The sequence below is a fragment of the Brachyistius frenatus genome, unplaced genomic scaffold (genome assembly GCF_029030835.1).
Source record: "Brachyistius frenatus isolate BFR_SWC_R1_liver_20210118 unplaced genomic scaffold, ASM2903083v1 Contig_4, whole genome shotgun sequence".
Classification (NCBI taxonomy): Eukaryota; Metazoa; Chordata; class Actinopteri; family Embiotocidae; genus Brachyistius; species Brachyistius frenatus.
Window position 1 is genome coordinate 1,708,796 of NW_027210603.1, and position 12,885 is coordinate 1,721,680.

The following is a 12,885-nucleotide window of genomic DNA, read 5'->3' on the forward strand; positions in this document are numbered from 1 at the left end:
GTAAATCACAACTTGTCACTTCCACACTTTAACGAGAATCAAATTTAATTTAAACTAGATAAAACATGTTTCAAGGTTTAGAGGTGCCGGTTGGTGGATTTTGACAATCGATATTTGCAGTTTAATATAAATTTTTATATTAAATTATTAGTTTGTTCAATGTTAATATATAATATATAAGGGAACTTTGCCGACTTTGCAGATCAATGTCACGTTTACATGTCATGTCATATTCAAGTTGTGGGAACAGTTGCAGAAACACAAAACTAAATACTGCGTTACAAACTTAGAGAGATGTGTAGAATTTACCAGACAGAAAGGGTCTAAGAGAAGAGGTGCATCATGGGAGATGTAGGATTTTGTCACTGAAATTCAGAGTATCTTGACTTCTGCTGCATCAATTTGTAAACGTTTGTCTCCGATTGGTTGGTCCTCCGGCTTCATAGAGGTTCAGTACGAAATCACACGAAGGTCCGTTTTATTTACTGTATCTTTCCCAAAATATTTCAGCCCATGTGTGTTTTCATTCCTCTTTCACGTGTATTATTTTTATACGGACTGTCATCTGTATAAAAATACAAAAAAGAAGTCTGAGTGTGATTGAAACCGTTTTTATTTATTTGTAGTTGCAGTGATGGTTGAGTTCATATGGTTTTAGAAACAGAATAAAATGTGTTAAACATGAAATGAAATCCACTTCTTCAGTCCTCAAATGAAAGACAAAAAAAAAACCTGCTTAGTGAGTTAAATTGAGGGCAATACCAGTATTTTGTGTCTTTCTTGTGCGTTTTTCTTCTACTGCATGAAACTATTCACTTGTTTCTTCATGATTTATATACAGTTATGTTTCCTCCTTTTCATACAGGTGCTAGTTATTTCTTTTTTGTATGATAAATATTAACACAAATACAGTAAATTCACGACCAACAGGCTGTTTCTGATTCTCTGAGGTGTCACTTCGACACATTTCTGTAAATCAGTCCCTGCAGACACTGATGCACAAACCACACATCAAAAACACTGGTACTGTCCTTTAAGACGTGACACATCGACATCATTACTTGTGACATTTACATGTTGAAAGGCATCCTAGTGATCCTCGAGTTCACTCATCCCTTTCTCAGGCTTTAACCCTTTTTTTAAAACGTTTTGTTTTATTCAGGAATAACAAAATAATACTCCAAAATAAAATATCTGGAAACCCTAAACTTAGACACCGTTACCTCTCACCGCAAGTTTCCCTGCCTGATTTCAGCTGTTTGTCTGAGTCGCTGTCTCTTCGTCCAGGAAGTACGGATGGTCCAGTGCATCCAGGGCGGATATTCGTTTGAAGGGGTCAAAGGTCAGCATTTTCTGCAGAGGCAAGAATAGCACATCGTTAGGGCTGTGTCAGTGTAGAAGCGGTCTTACATTTTTCACAAATGTTTTATTCTACTGAGTTGAATGAGAGGATCAAGAGCACTCTCATGTCTGTACAATAAATATGTAGCAACCAGTTAGCTTAGCATAAAGACAGGAAACGGGCAGCTTTGCGCCGTCCGAAGGAACCAAAACCCAGAATCTCAACAGCGCTCTAATTGACATAATGAATCTGTTTGTTTAATCCAGACAAAAACTGAAGTAAAAACAGCAGTGTGGTGGGTTGTGAGCCAAACAATGGCCTGAACCAGTTGCCCGGCAACCAACAGAAACTCAGGGTGGTTACTGGTAGAAAAATGTCAAACTATTTAACCAGTAAAATAATGAAGTGCAAAAAATGAAGGTGCCATAACTCTTCAGCTTGCATTCATTTAGATTTATTATTTTTAGTTTTATTTAGTTTTTTCAAAACAAACGAGATTGTGTTTCTATTGTTTTGCACCTGTTGTCTCTCCACATAATGTTGAAAATAGAGTAAAACGCGCTGTCTTCTTGAAGAAGACATTATTAATCACAGCTTCAACCACAGAAAAGAAACATCGGCAGTAAATTTCCCTTTTAAAACAACAAGTTGGGAAAGTTGTGATTTCACAGCGACAACATATGGCATTTGCTGAATAGTGGCAACAGCGCCCTCTTGTGGCCACAAATAGTATCTGGCTGGATTCTGGTGCATTGAATTTCTTCACGTCAGCTGTTGGGGTCAGTGTGGCCATGCCTACAGCATATTCATTGAATCTGGGGTTATACATGCATTAACCAACAACAGCTTTTCTACTGAGCATGAAAGAGACTGAGACTTCAGTGCCAGAAAAAAAGAAAAAGGTTTCAGTTCCCTGTCGGCTGCTGGATGAAGGTGAAGATGAGGATTGTGTCTTCGCTGTCACTCTGGAGAATCTGACTGCTAAGATCTTCGAGCTGGTTGGAAACGCCGCCCGCGACAAGACAACAAGCATCGTTCTCAACGACGTCAAGCTCAAGAAGCTGCTGCGAGCTAAAAGTGCACTTTTACAGCTGAACCGAGCCGCTCAATAGAAGTAATAGAGCCAGAAGAGGCCGCTGAGTGGGAATGAAAGAGGCGCCACTCTCCGTTACATTAGTGTACCATCAGAAGGATTTTGAAGCAGTTATTCTCACGGTTAAAAAAAAAAAAAAAAGTTACATATTGGGGCTTTAAGTCTTATTTGCAAAACATGCAGAGAGAAGCTGTTTCTTTAAAGAGTGAACTGCCGATTCCCGACTTCTCCTCTTGTGAAACTGGCTGGACAAGCAACATCAGTCACAAGAATTTTTCATCATTGCAGCAGATAAATTCTTGAGGCTTGTGTTACCAGCAAGAAAAACAAAAAATCCTCTGGAATCTGAGGCTGCTTATCTGTAGATGTCCTGAGTTCAACTCTGTGCAGCTGAGATATGAATTTCATTCGTGAGTCTCACCAGCAATAGTTGTGCCCCCTGCTCATTGATCTCCGGAACAAAGTCCGTGATTGGGCGAGTGATGAGAGGGGGGAAGTGTTTTCTCAATAGCGTAACATCAGTCGGCCACTCGTCCTCCGGCGGCAAACCAATAACTCTGAAACGACACGAGTTCAAATGAAATAGAAATTAATCTACAGGAAGGAACTTGTAAATGTGATGCAAAGTATTTGGTACTCACTCGAAAATTTTCCCAAGCTGGTCCACTTCTGAGTCTCCACAGAACACAGGTCTAACAAACACAAAGTGGAAATCTTAGTTGACAGGCTGGCGCCGATTGATGGAGGTGATTTTCTACTTTTTCCACTCGTCTCTCCTGTTTGTGAATCGATTAGCAGTTTGGTATGTGGCGCATGAAGCATGAAGGATTCTCGTGTTTAAAAAAACATTGTAGCATCTCATCCATATCCTCCATTATGTGTTTAATATTCATGGAATTATTAAAATGTACCTCTGGTGGATCACTGTAGCTTCATCATCTTCATATTAACAGCTCTGAAAGCAATTATTTTGAGGGATTTGTTTATTTACTCATTTTGGCCATTGCTTTAATGCACTGTGTGATTTGCACCACTAGATGGAGCCACTGTGTGCGTCACTGAGCTCTGATGTGGGGGAAGTTGGTGAGGAGAAGCTTTCTGGGCATCACCTCAGGCAGTCCATTCACAAAATTCTTACTTTTATTATAAGACTGCTGCTTGTTTGAGTAACACCCACAAATGTTTACATGTGTTGAATCAGGTCAAAGTCTGTGAGCTGTCAGTTGGTTTGGATGAGCAGGCATGATGCAGATGACTTCTACACCGACTATACCTCTAACTCATATCCAGGTCATATTTAAAGATGACTATACGTTTGCATGTTTCCAGAAAGGGAACAGCTGCATCACAATGTATGTGGCACAGCCTGTTTTTGTTGGTGCTGCTATTTTTTTTACACCCCTGACTGACTGAGGCTCCAGATAACCTGCTAATGTGGGCCATTAACAGCTTGAATCTGAATCCTGAACTGCGGCTTGTCGTGACTGCTTTGATTCGGACAAAAATGAGGCAGAGATTAAAAAAAAAATCTAGACATCCGTCCCCACTGATAAGAGGCACATCGAAAGCTGGAACAAAATCTACCTGTGACAAGACGAGTCACTAATGATCTGTTTTGTCTAATAATATGATGGTAGTGTGCGAGGAACAGAAGCTGTGAAATGCACCGTAATGCTACACAGATCATGTTTGTTTTATACACACAAAAAGGAAATATTTATATTCCAGTCCTGCCAATTTAGGCCTTATTAAGGTTTTTATGGTTCTGTTAAAGCACTTCGTTAGGATGTGGAAAGGATCATCATCTTGGCTAAAGGTGAAAAAGTCAGTCTGACTTGAAGCACAAGACTTTGTCAATATTTATCTTTCTCCAACCTCAGCCAAGAGTTTTAGTAATCTGAACTGAACAGCAAATAAAAGGCTGGACATGAGTCCCGGTCCTGAGCTTCGTACGCTCCACCTCAGATTTATGTGCAGTAAGAGGATGTCATACTTCCTGGATTGGAAAGAAACTTTATCCGGAGAGTATTTGGCAAAGCAGAGAGTTGATGTATGTGCGTATGTATGTGTGTGTGTGTGTGTGTGTGTGTGTGTGCGTGTGCTTGTGTGTGCGTGTGTGTGTGTGTGTGTGTGTGTGTGCGTGTGCGTGTGTGTGTGTGCGTGTGTGTGCGTGTGTCAAACCGAGCCGGCCGGAGGAGTTTCATGAGAAACTAGAACTCACTGCGTCTGCACAAACCTCCACCTTAAAATGTCTGATGCTTTTCAATTTAAAGAATCAGATAACCAAAACGTAACGCACTGTATCATTGGCTCAATCAGAATTTGTGTTACCATGGTAACCTTTTTTGGGGGAAACAAACAAAATTTCCCGGATAGATACTATCATCCAAAAATCTCTAAATGTACTGAATTATACCAATGATGGTTATAAACATATCGCAAACAAATACACTGTAAAGTGTGTATTTGTTCTGCCGACTCACTTGCGTCTGAACATCTCAGCGAAGATGCAGCCGGTGCTCCAGATGTCCACCGGCGTCGCATAACTGGACTGCAGCAGAACTTCAGGCGGTCGGTACCACAGCGTCACCACCTGGGAGACACAAACATGGAGTCCATAAACCTTCACCGAATAAATGTAACATGGATAAATGGAAATAACTATCAGCAGCCGACTGAGCTTTTTTGTTGTTGTTGCATGTTAATAACAAAATACTTTATCTGTAGACTCCTTCCACAGTCATTTTGATTGACAGGCCTGGAGTGCAGTCAGGTTTCCACTGTCGATGGGCGGGACTCATTAATCGTTTGGTTAGACAATGTTCCAACTTCCTGTCGGAGTTTCAAATTAAAAGGCCTTGAGCTTGTTATACAAGGTCCAGCCAACTACAAACTTTCTACCTAAGTTTCTCATCATAACAATTGAAATTAGTGTTTCTTTATTCAATTAATGTTGGGAACATTAGCAGTATCTCCTCATATCTTCTATTCACTATATAAATTCTGAAATTGAGGTATTTCCTGGCAGATTTTGTCATCTTTGGACAGAGTCCTGTTTCCAGTCATGTGTTAAGCGAACTATCTGTTGGTTGTCGCCTTATCAGATATGAGTGCCAACTCTCAGCAAGAAAATGTATTAGCATAATTCCCAATATAGGAGACTAAAATGTGAGACACTGGATGCATCATAAAAACAAATCTACCACACAGATTGTCTGAAATTAATTTTAAGAGGTTGAAAGTGGAATCTCATTTGAACTGAAATGGAAATCAGCCGAAACGGTTGAAAATCTAAGCAATTTAAATTGACCTAAAAAATAAATAAAAAGGCATTATATATGTCTTACCACAGGGGTGAGGGCCATGTGGCAGCTGTAGATCCTGGCTAGGCCGAAGTCGGCCAGCTTCACCTGACCCTGGCTGGTTACCAGAATATTCTCTGGTTTCAGGTCTCTGTGCATCACACAGTTAGAGTGAAGGAATGCCAGACCGCACAGCAACTGTCTCATCAAATCCTGCAAAAAAAAAAAAGAAGAAACCCCACAGGTATATCTTCATGAAATTAATTTTATATTTACAGTGTTAGCTTGAGGTTTAAAAACACCAAAAAAGAAAACAATCATTCCTTTTCCGTGAGGTTTATGCTTTTTGACTTATTTAACAAATTTAGTGGAGTTCAGTTTTTCTTTCCGCCAGTTCTCACTTTAATGCAGTCAGGAGATAATCCTGCAGCTGGAGCTCTCTCTAGATATGTCTTCAGGTCCTGGTCCACATGCTCAAACACCAGCGTGACTTTAGTCTCCTGGTCCGACCTCTGGGTGGCACATACGTCCATGAGCCTGGTAGGAAAGAGATAAACACAAGTCCTGTTAGAGGTGTTCACAGTGAACGATAGACAACACCAGCCGTAAACACCTTGAGGACTGATTTACCTGACCACATTGGGGTGGTCAAACTGCTCCAGCCGTTTCAGCAGAGCGACCTCCCTGACCGTGGAGATCGGGAGGCCGTTTTGGTCCGTCTGGACACGTACGCTCTTCAGAGCCACAAACTGCCCGCTCTCTGTGTCCCGGGCCTTGTAAACCGTCCCATAAGCGCCTCCGCCGATTTCTGCCACCGGCTCATACTGGATACTGGCGCCGTGGGCCATAGCCAAGGTCAAACAGCCTGAGAGACACACATTAAACGCAAAAGCTATGAATAACAATGATAAGCTCATGAAAAACAATCATCACCTTTAAACGTGAGCAACATTATCCTTTTTAACACCATTGTCAAAACGATCCTTCAGTATTTCTCCTCAGCAGTTCAGTCCGGTGTTGGAAATGTTTTTAGTTTTTCAGATATGTCATGAACCAAAGTATTGGACAAACCGAAACTGTGACTGTGTGGAAGTGTGGGGGAACATATTGAAAAACAAACACTCAATCAATCTTCATTCTCCCCCCCCCCCCAAAAAAAAGAAGAGCTGTACGAATTGTCAATAAAAGCAACAAATGCACTCTTCATCAAAATAAAAGCACTAAAATTAAAGGATGTGGTGGATTTAAAAACTAATCAAATGTACAAAGTGATAAATCAACAATAACCTGCTAGTATCTAAGGGCTGTTCCAACTGAGATATTTACATAACTTAAATACAAAACAACGTAAATACAAAACAACATAAGTACAAAACAACATTAATAGCAACATAAATACAAAACAACATTAATAGCAACATAAATACAAAAAACAAATACAAAACAACATTAATACAAAACAAAGGGAGTTTATTTTGTAGAATAACTGCTGTGATGAGATAAAAACTTGTGGCACTTTATAAAAAAAGACAAATAATCATTTCAGAATAAAATATATATATATAACCCTAATATAAAAGGGTTATGTGATAGACTGGTGATCTGTTTGCCATTTTGTTTGCCTTGTTTAAAGCAGTTGGTGTACAACTATAAAACAAGACTGTATTCTTTCTCCTCACTCTATGATCAGCAGAAGAGGACTAGAAAAGTTGTCGAAGTTCTTCCGAACTCCTTTGAACATGATTTCTATCCTTTTGATTTGACTGTTTTATTCTCATGTGAATGATGTTTCTTTTTTTGTGTTTGCTTTGACAGTTTATATCTTTTATTTCGTTTTCCATTTCATGTTCAAGGAACCGATTGAACTGAAACTGATAAAAGCTGAAGATGCTGAATAAAAAGTCAGGATACCATCAGAGAGATTCCACTATAACCCCTGGGATCCATGAGTATGTGTGACAACTACTTAAATAATTATCAAGATATTTCACTTTAAAAGTAAAATGTCAACCTCATTTTGGAGCAAAAAGAAAAGTTAAAAAAAAAAAAAAAAATCACTAAAGTCTGTAGGATTCATCTTCTGAGATATTTGAGGGAATTTCTGACTGCGTTTACAAGGCAACAACTCCTGCATGGCAAAACAAATATTTTTCCATCCAATACAATTTTTGATCATCTTAAACAACTAACCAGTAAAACAAACTCCTCACAAACTGTCTGTACTGGAAAAGAAACAATCTCCTTTCATTCTGGCAATAAAGAGAAAATGTCCTCAGCCGAACAGTTACAGGCTGAAATTCGTTGTTTCCACGTCCAGAACTAACTGATCCTCCTCAGCAGCTCTTGTGCTCGAACAGCCTTTTCTGAATGAGTACAACATCTGTCTTCAGTCCCATTGCCAGCAGTCTATCTCAGAAATAACTTTCAAGTGTTGATGGAAGACGGTTTCATGAGATCGGTAAATCAAAGTTGACTACCAAAGTATTTTTCTCCGGAAATGGCCGTCTACTGCTGCCGTGAGAATCCGGAACAGTTTTGGACAATAAAACCAAAATCTGTGCTGAAAGAGGCTAAAACGCTCCATAGAGCTGAGGAAAACTAAATTGTAGAGAAATAATTACCTGTTTGTTACTACAAACAACTCCTTTTCCATTACGTGTGGTCCTTTGACCCACTGTTAATATAAAAATATTAATTGGTGTAGCTTTAACACATTAGAGAATTGACTTTTCACCTTCTCTGTGTATTTCAGCAGGATATTCTGGCAGCAGGCCAGCTGTGCTCGGTGCTCTGGAGAACATTTTATGGCTAATTGTGCTGGCCTCTGTTGAAGCGGAAGAGCTCTCAGGGTACTTCGAGCACAGAGTGCCGAAATAAGCGACACGATTTTAGTCGCGTCCAAAGAAGAATCGCTCTTCGACATCCTCCAAACGTGAAGTGTGTCAGCAGCCGAGTGTGATTACAAGGCTCGGCACATTATTGCAACATGCCTGGTTTGATTCCAGCCGGGGATCTGTGCTGCATCTCTCACCCCACGTTTTCTGTCTGACTGTGAAATGAAGGCAAAATGCAAAAACTAAAACCATTCACCAAAAGATTTACAATCCACCAGCAGCACCTGAAGAGTCAAATCACTCACTGAATGTGGCACCATTTTAAAGAAAGTACTCTCTGCAGCACAGGAAGCACCTTCAACCCTTCAACACAAACGAGATTTCTGCCCTGTTGCAAACCAACTTAACTCCATCTCTTCATTGTCCTGCCAGGAAGCAGGCGCACAACCAGAGACATCATCCTCCTCCTCCTCCTCCTCCTTCCTTCCCTTTGTTCAAGTCTCAGCCTTTAATCTGTCAAACCGGTTCGGTGCACTTCCTCTGCTCAGCCCGTCCCCCTAACCTACTTTCATTCATCCATGCTGCTTTCTACGCAACACTCACGCCTTCAAACACCTGCAGTGCATCTCTCTGCAGGTCCTGTTCTTACATGTTTTTTTAGCTCGGTAGCAGTTGTGTTGTCCGAAGCCTCAGCCTCCTTCTGCTGCCTTCAAAGTGTCATTAATCAGCAAAGATCCACACACCTCCTTTATTACAATGACAAAAGCCACTTCGCCTCATTGGGGGTCTTGTTTGTCAAGAAAGTCTTGAAAATCTTGTTTAGGCCAAAACAAATCCTGGAGTACCACCTGAGGGAGTGATCTTCCTCATCATCCCCCAGCCTGAAACATCAGCAAGAACTAGACCGTGTCGTGTTTCACCTTCGATACCCCTTTAAATAAACTGTATTTATTTATTATCCACCAAATCTTTGTAAAGTTCTTCAGAGTAGAAGATAATAAATTCACCTTTTAGAATAATTAAATTATTCTTCATTTGGTATCAACCAATAACTGAGCGAATGTCATCTTCAGACACTGATTTTTGATTCGTTACTCTCCGTAATATGGATAGCTTTTATTTCTAGTCTATAAAATCACCGAGAACAAAAAAGTCCTGCTGCTGGTTGCCCTTAAAATCAAAATGAAAGATAATTAATTTCATATGACTCAAACGCTCAAAGAAAGTAAATCACGTAGATTAAAAAAAACAAAAAACGGACATACTTCGGTACCCTGCTGCGTCCGACTCCGTGTCGTCGCAGAAGAAGTGTGAAAGAGATTAAGTCGGTCTGGAGCTCAAATTGTTTCTGGAGAGGCGAGTGACAAAAGTGCAGCAAACAAAAGAGCAGAAACGCAATGCACACCGAAAAGGACCAACAATTGAAGAAGGAATTTATCCTCCTCTGTACTCTGCTGCTGTCATTACTTTCCGAGACGAGGACTCCGAAAATCTAACCTCAAGTATTTGGTGGACTGAATTAGAGAGCATGTTTGGACTGCAAAAACTTGAAGTAGGACCCTGAAGAAGAAAATAGAAACTCGGAGAGTTTCTACACAATGTTACAATGTGTGAAATGTGTTGAGTCATTGCCAAGATTTCAAATATTTTGTAAAAAATATCACAAATCTAATGTCCCATATGTCTATATATTTAGGTAAATATTCAAACTTAGCAAGTACACGCGAGTCATTCATATCTCAGACACTCGCATAGTGCTGAAACAAACCATGATGTTAACTAACATGGAGCTAAAACCCGTCATAGCCGAGGGTTTGAATATCCAGATATGCTGCCAAACCACAATTATTGAATGTATTTAATAAGAGGAAAAGATGTTGCATTAACACACCACATTTCTTCCGCTTGTGCAAAGAACGTTGAGTCAGATTGTCTGCAGACAAGAATCTCCCTGCATGAAGCTGCAAGACAATTAAATAAATACAAATTTCCCTCGACATTATTCATGTCAGAACTAAACTAAAATACCACTCTGTAAATAAAACCTTTTCTCCCGCAAAATAAAATAAAGGACACAAAAAACCCACCAATAAAACCCAAGAAACATTTTTGAGACACATTTTATTTTCCTGTGTAGACTTTGTCGTGATTATACTTGTATAGAAACCTCCAAATTTTATGTAACTCAAAGATTTATGTATTTAAAGTTACCACAAGACTTGTGAATTCACTGACTACTTTTTTCAATCAACCAGTTGACTACTGTTAACTTCACCACTGCAATTTACTACAGACAATTTCCAAAACAAATATTTGTATTCCAAAATATAGTCATGATATTAATTCAGTATTCACTCAGATGCTGATATAGTGACAATATTCTGCTCCCTCTACTTTGAGGAGGACTCTATTGATCAATATAACACACATTTTCTAGATGTTGAGTGTCCCATGAAGGCTGTTGCTGATTTTAGCTCTTTATCATCCACCACAAAATGATATTGTGCAACTTTCCTTCGCAGGCAGACCGACATCAGCAGTGGGAGTCAGCTCCGCCACAAAGGGCCACAAAGTCTGAGAATCAAAACTCTCGAAGGGAGGGAAAGAGGCTTTGAAAGAAAAATGAATGTCCAGGAGCTGTATTCATGAAGCTTTGTAGTTTCTCCTCGTGATAAAAATAAAAATCTTAAAATTATTATTATTATTAAATTATGATATTTTCCAAGAATTCCAGGAATTTCCCTTTAAAGTTAAGAGTTGATCCTGGTAGACATTACGCCCCGCCCACAATAGCTGTAATCTAACTGCACTACAGGCCTGTCAATCACAGACACACCTTGAAAAACAGTTGTTGTTTTTTTAAATTTATTTTCGGATTAACGAGGGCTTATTTTTAGACGCACCGTCAGAAAACTAAAAAGGAGCAACTTCAGCTGACAACACCGAGATAACTAATGGAAACGAATGATTGACTTCGTATTTCACGAGAAGTTGGATGGATGGGAGTCTATGGAGTCGGAGGCTTTTTGAAGCCGACCCCTAGTGCCACTCGGTGGTATTGCAACTCAAGTCACTGCCAAGCTACAGTGACTCACCATCACCCCTTCAGGTTAAAAAGTGGCATTACAAAACATGACTCAAATCTTTAATATTGCACCTCTAGGCTATATTTTACAAGTAGAGAAATAAAGTTGTCATGGTTACAAACGTGTTATTTATTGGCCAACAGCCAGCACATTCCTTTCTGCTGCATGTTAACATCAGCCAAAAGCACAGTCAGGCTCTAGAAGCAAAACATTGTGATTTTAGCTGAACTTATTGCAAATGCTGCAGAAGTGCCGTTTCATAATGAATAATCAGGCTGGTTGCAGCCCTCTTGTCAAACCTCTGCTCTTCTAACAGGAAATGGTCAGGCTGTTCGTGACATGTCACCCTAAAAACATCCCACGGTTTCCTTTTTCTGTGACACAGCAGCTTACATCATAAGAGGAACCAGAGGTCAGATTTTTAGCACAACATCTGGAAGTTTCACAGCTGTTCCACAAAACTGAGGTCATTCACCTGACTGCCTGTGAACAGCAGCTATTGATCACGTCAGTATTAAGTATCATGTAGACAGGAAGCTCACATTTACCTCCTCCTCCCCCATCCACGTTTCATTCATTTACTTGATCAAATGAAATGCAGGCCGGTGGACGGAGAGCGAGAGAGAAGCAGGCCGGGACAGACGGAAAGCCCTCCGTCCCGACACGTGGTGCTCCTCCATGGCGCTCCTTTGTTAATTAAACTGGCAAGAAAGTGGAGCAACAACCAACCGGCCACACGGACTTTCCCCCCTCCTCACCTCCACGTTCACTGACGTGGCGGAGGGGGAAACCAGGGAGCTTGCACGCGGGCGGCGGAGGAGACAGATCACCGTCTGCAACTTCCATAACAAACATCTGTAGGCACGTTACATAAACGATCCGCCGCCACAGGTCACACACATGAACGCAGCTCCGTGTAATCGACCGTCTACATACTGTACTCACCTCGCCTGTGTCTCTTCTGTGGCAGGTGAGCTTACTTTACAGCCCTATGAGGAGGACATGCTCATCAGTCTGCCACGTATATAACTCGCGCAGAGCCGGGTCAGAGGTGGCAGGTTCGGGTCCTGGCTGGTGGTTCGGCAGCCCAGCAGTGGATCTGAGAAGGTGAAGCCAATCATCCGATGTGATTTCGGCCTCCACTGTTTTTTCCTCTCCAGCCTGCCTGCACCCTTTTTGGGTTGTCTTCCTGTTGCTTCTAGCAACTCTTGCAGGGGCGGAGCCAAAA

At 40.7% G+C, this 12,885-nt stretch overlaps 1 protein-coding gene across 1 annotated transcript; it reads right to left on the bottom strand.

The window, feature by feature from the left end:
• Positions 1-595: 595 nt before the first annotated feature.
• cdk4 (cyclin dependent kinase 4) lies at positions 596-12,834 on the bottom strand. The gene is made up of 8 exons (XM_069709325.1): positions 12,603-12,834; positions 6,368-6,602; positions 6,139-6,274; positions 5,783-5,950; positions 4,919-5,028; positions 3,077-3,127; positions 2,857-2,992; positions 596-1,353 (listed from the first exon to the last, which is right to left on the bottom strand). The coding sequence occupies exons 2-8, from the start codon at positions 6,583-6,585 to the stop codon at positions 1,252-1,254; spliced, it is 921 nt and encodes a 306-aa protein (XP_069565426.1). The 5' UTR covers positions 6,586-6,602; positions 12,603-12,834; the 3' UTR covers positions 596-1,251.
• Positions 12,835-12,885: the final 51 nt, after the last annotated feature.

Coding starts and splice junctions, on each gene's coding strand:
- cdk4 (XM_069709325.1), bottom strand. CDS start 6,585: ATGGCCCACGGCGCCAGTATCCAGTATGAGCCGGTGGCAGAAATCGGC. Junction 6,275..6,367: donor GACCACCCCAATGTGGTCAG/GTAAATCAGTCC, acceptor CTTTCCTACCAG/GCTCATGGACGTATGTGCCA. Junction 5,951..6,138: donor TATCTCCTGACTGCATTAAA/GTGAGAACTGGC, acceptor TTTTTTTTGCAG/GATTTGATGAGACAGTTGCT.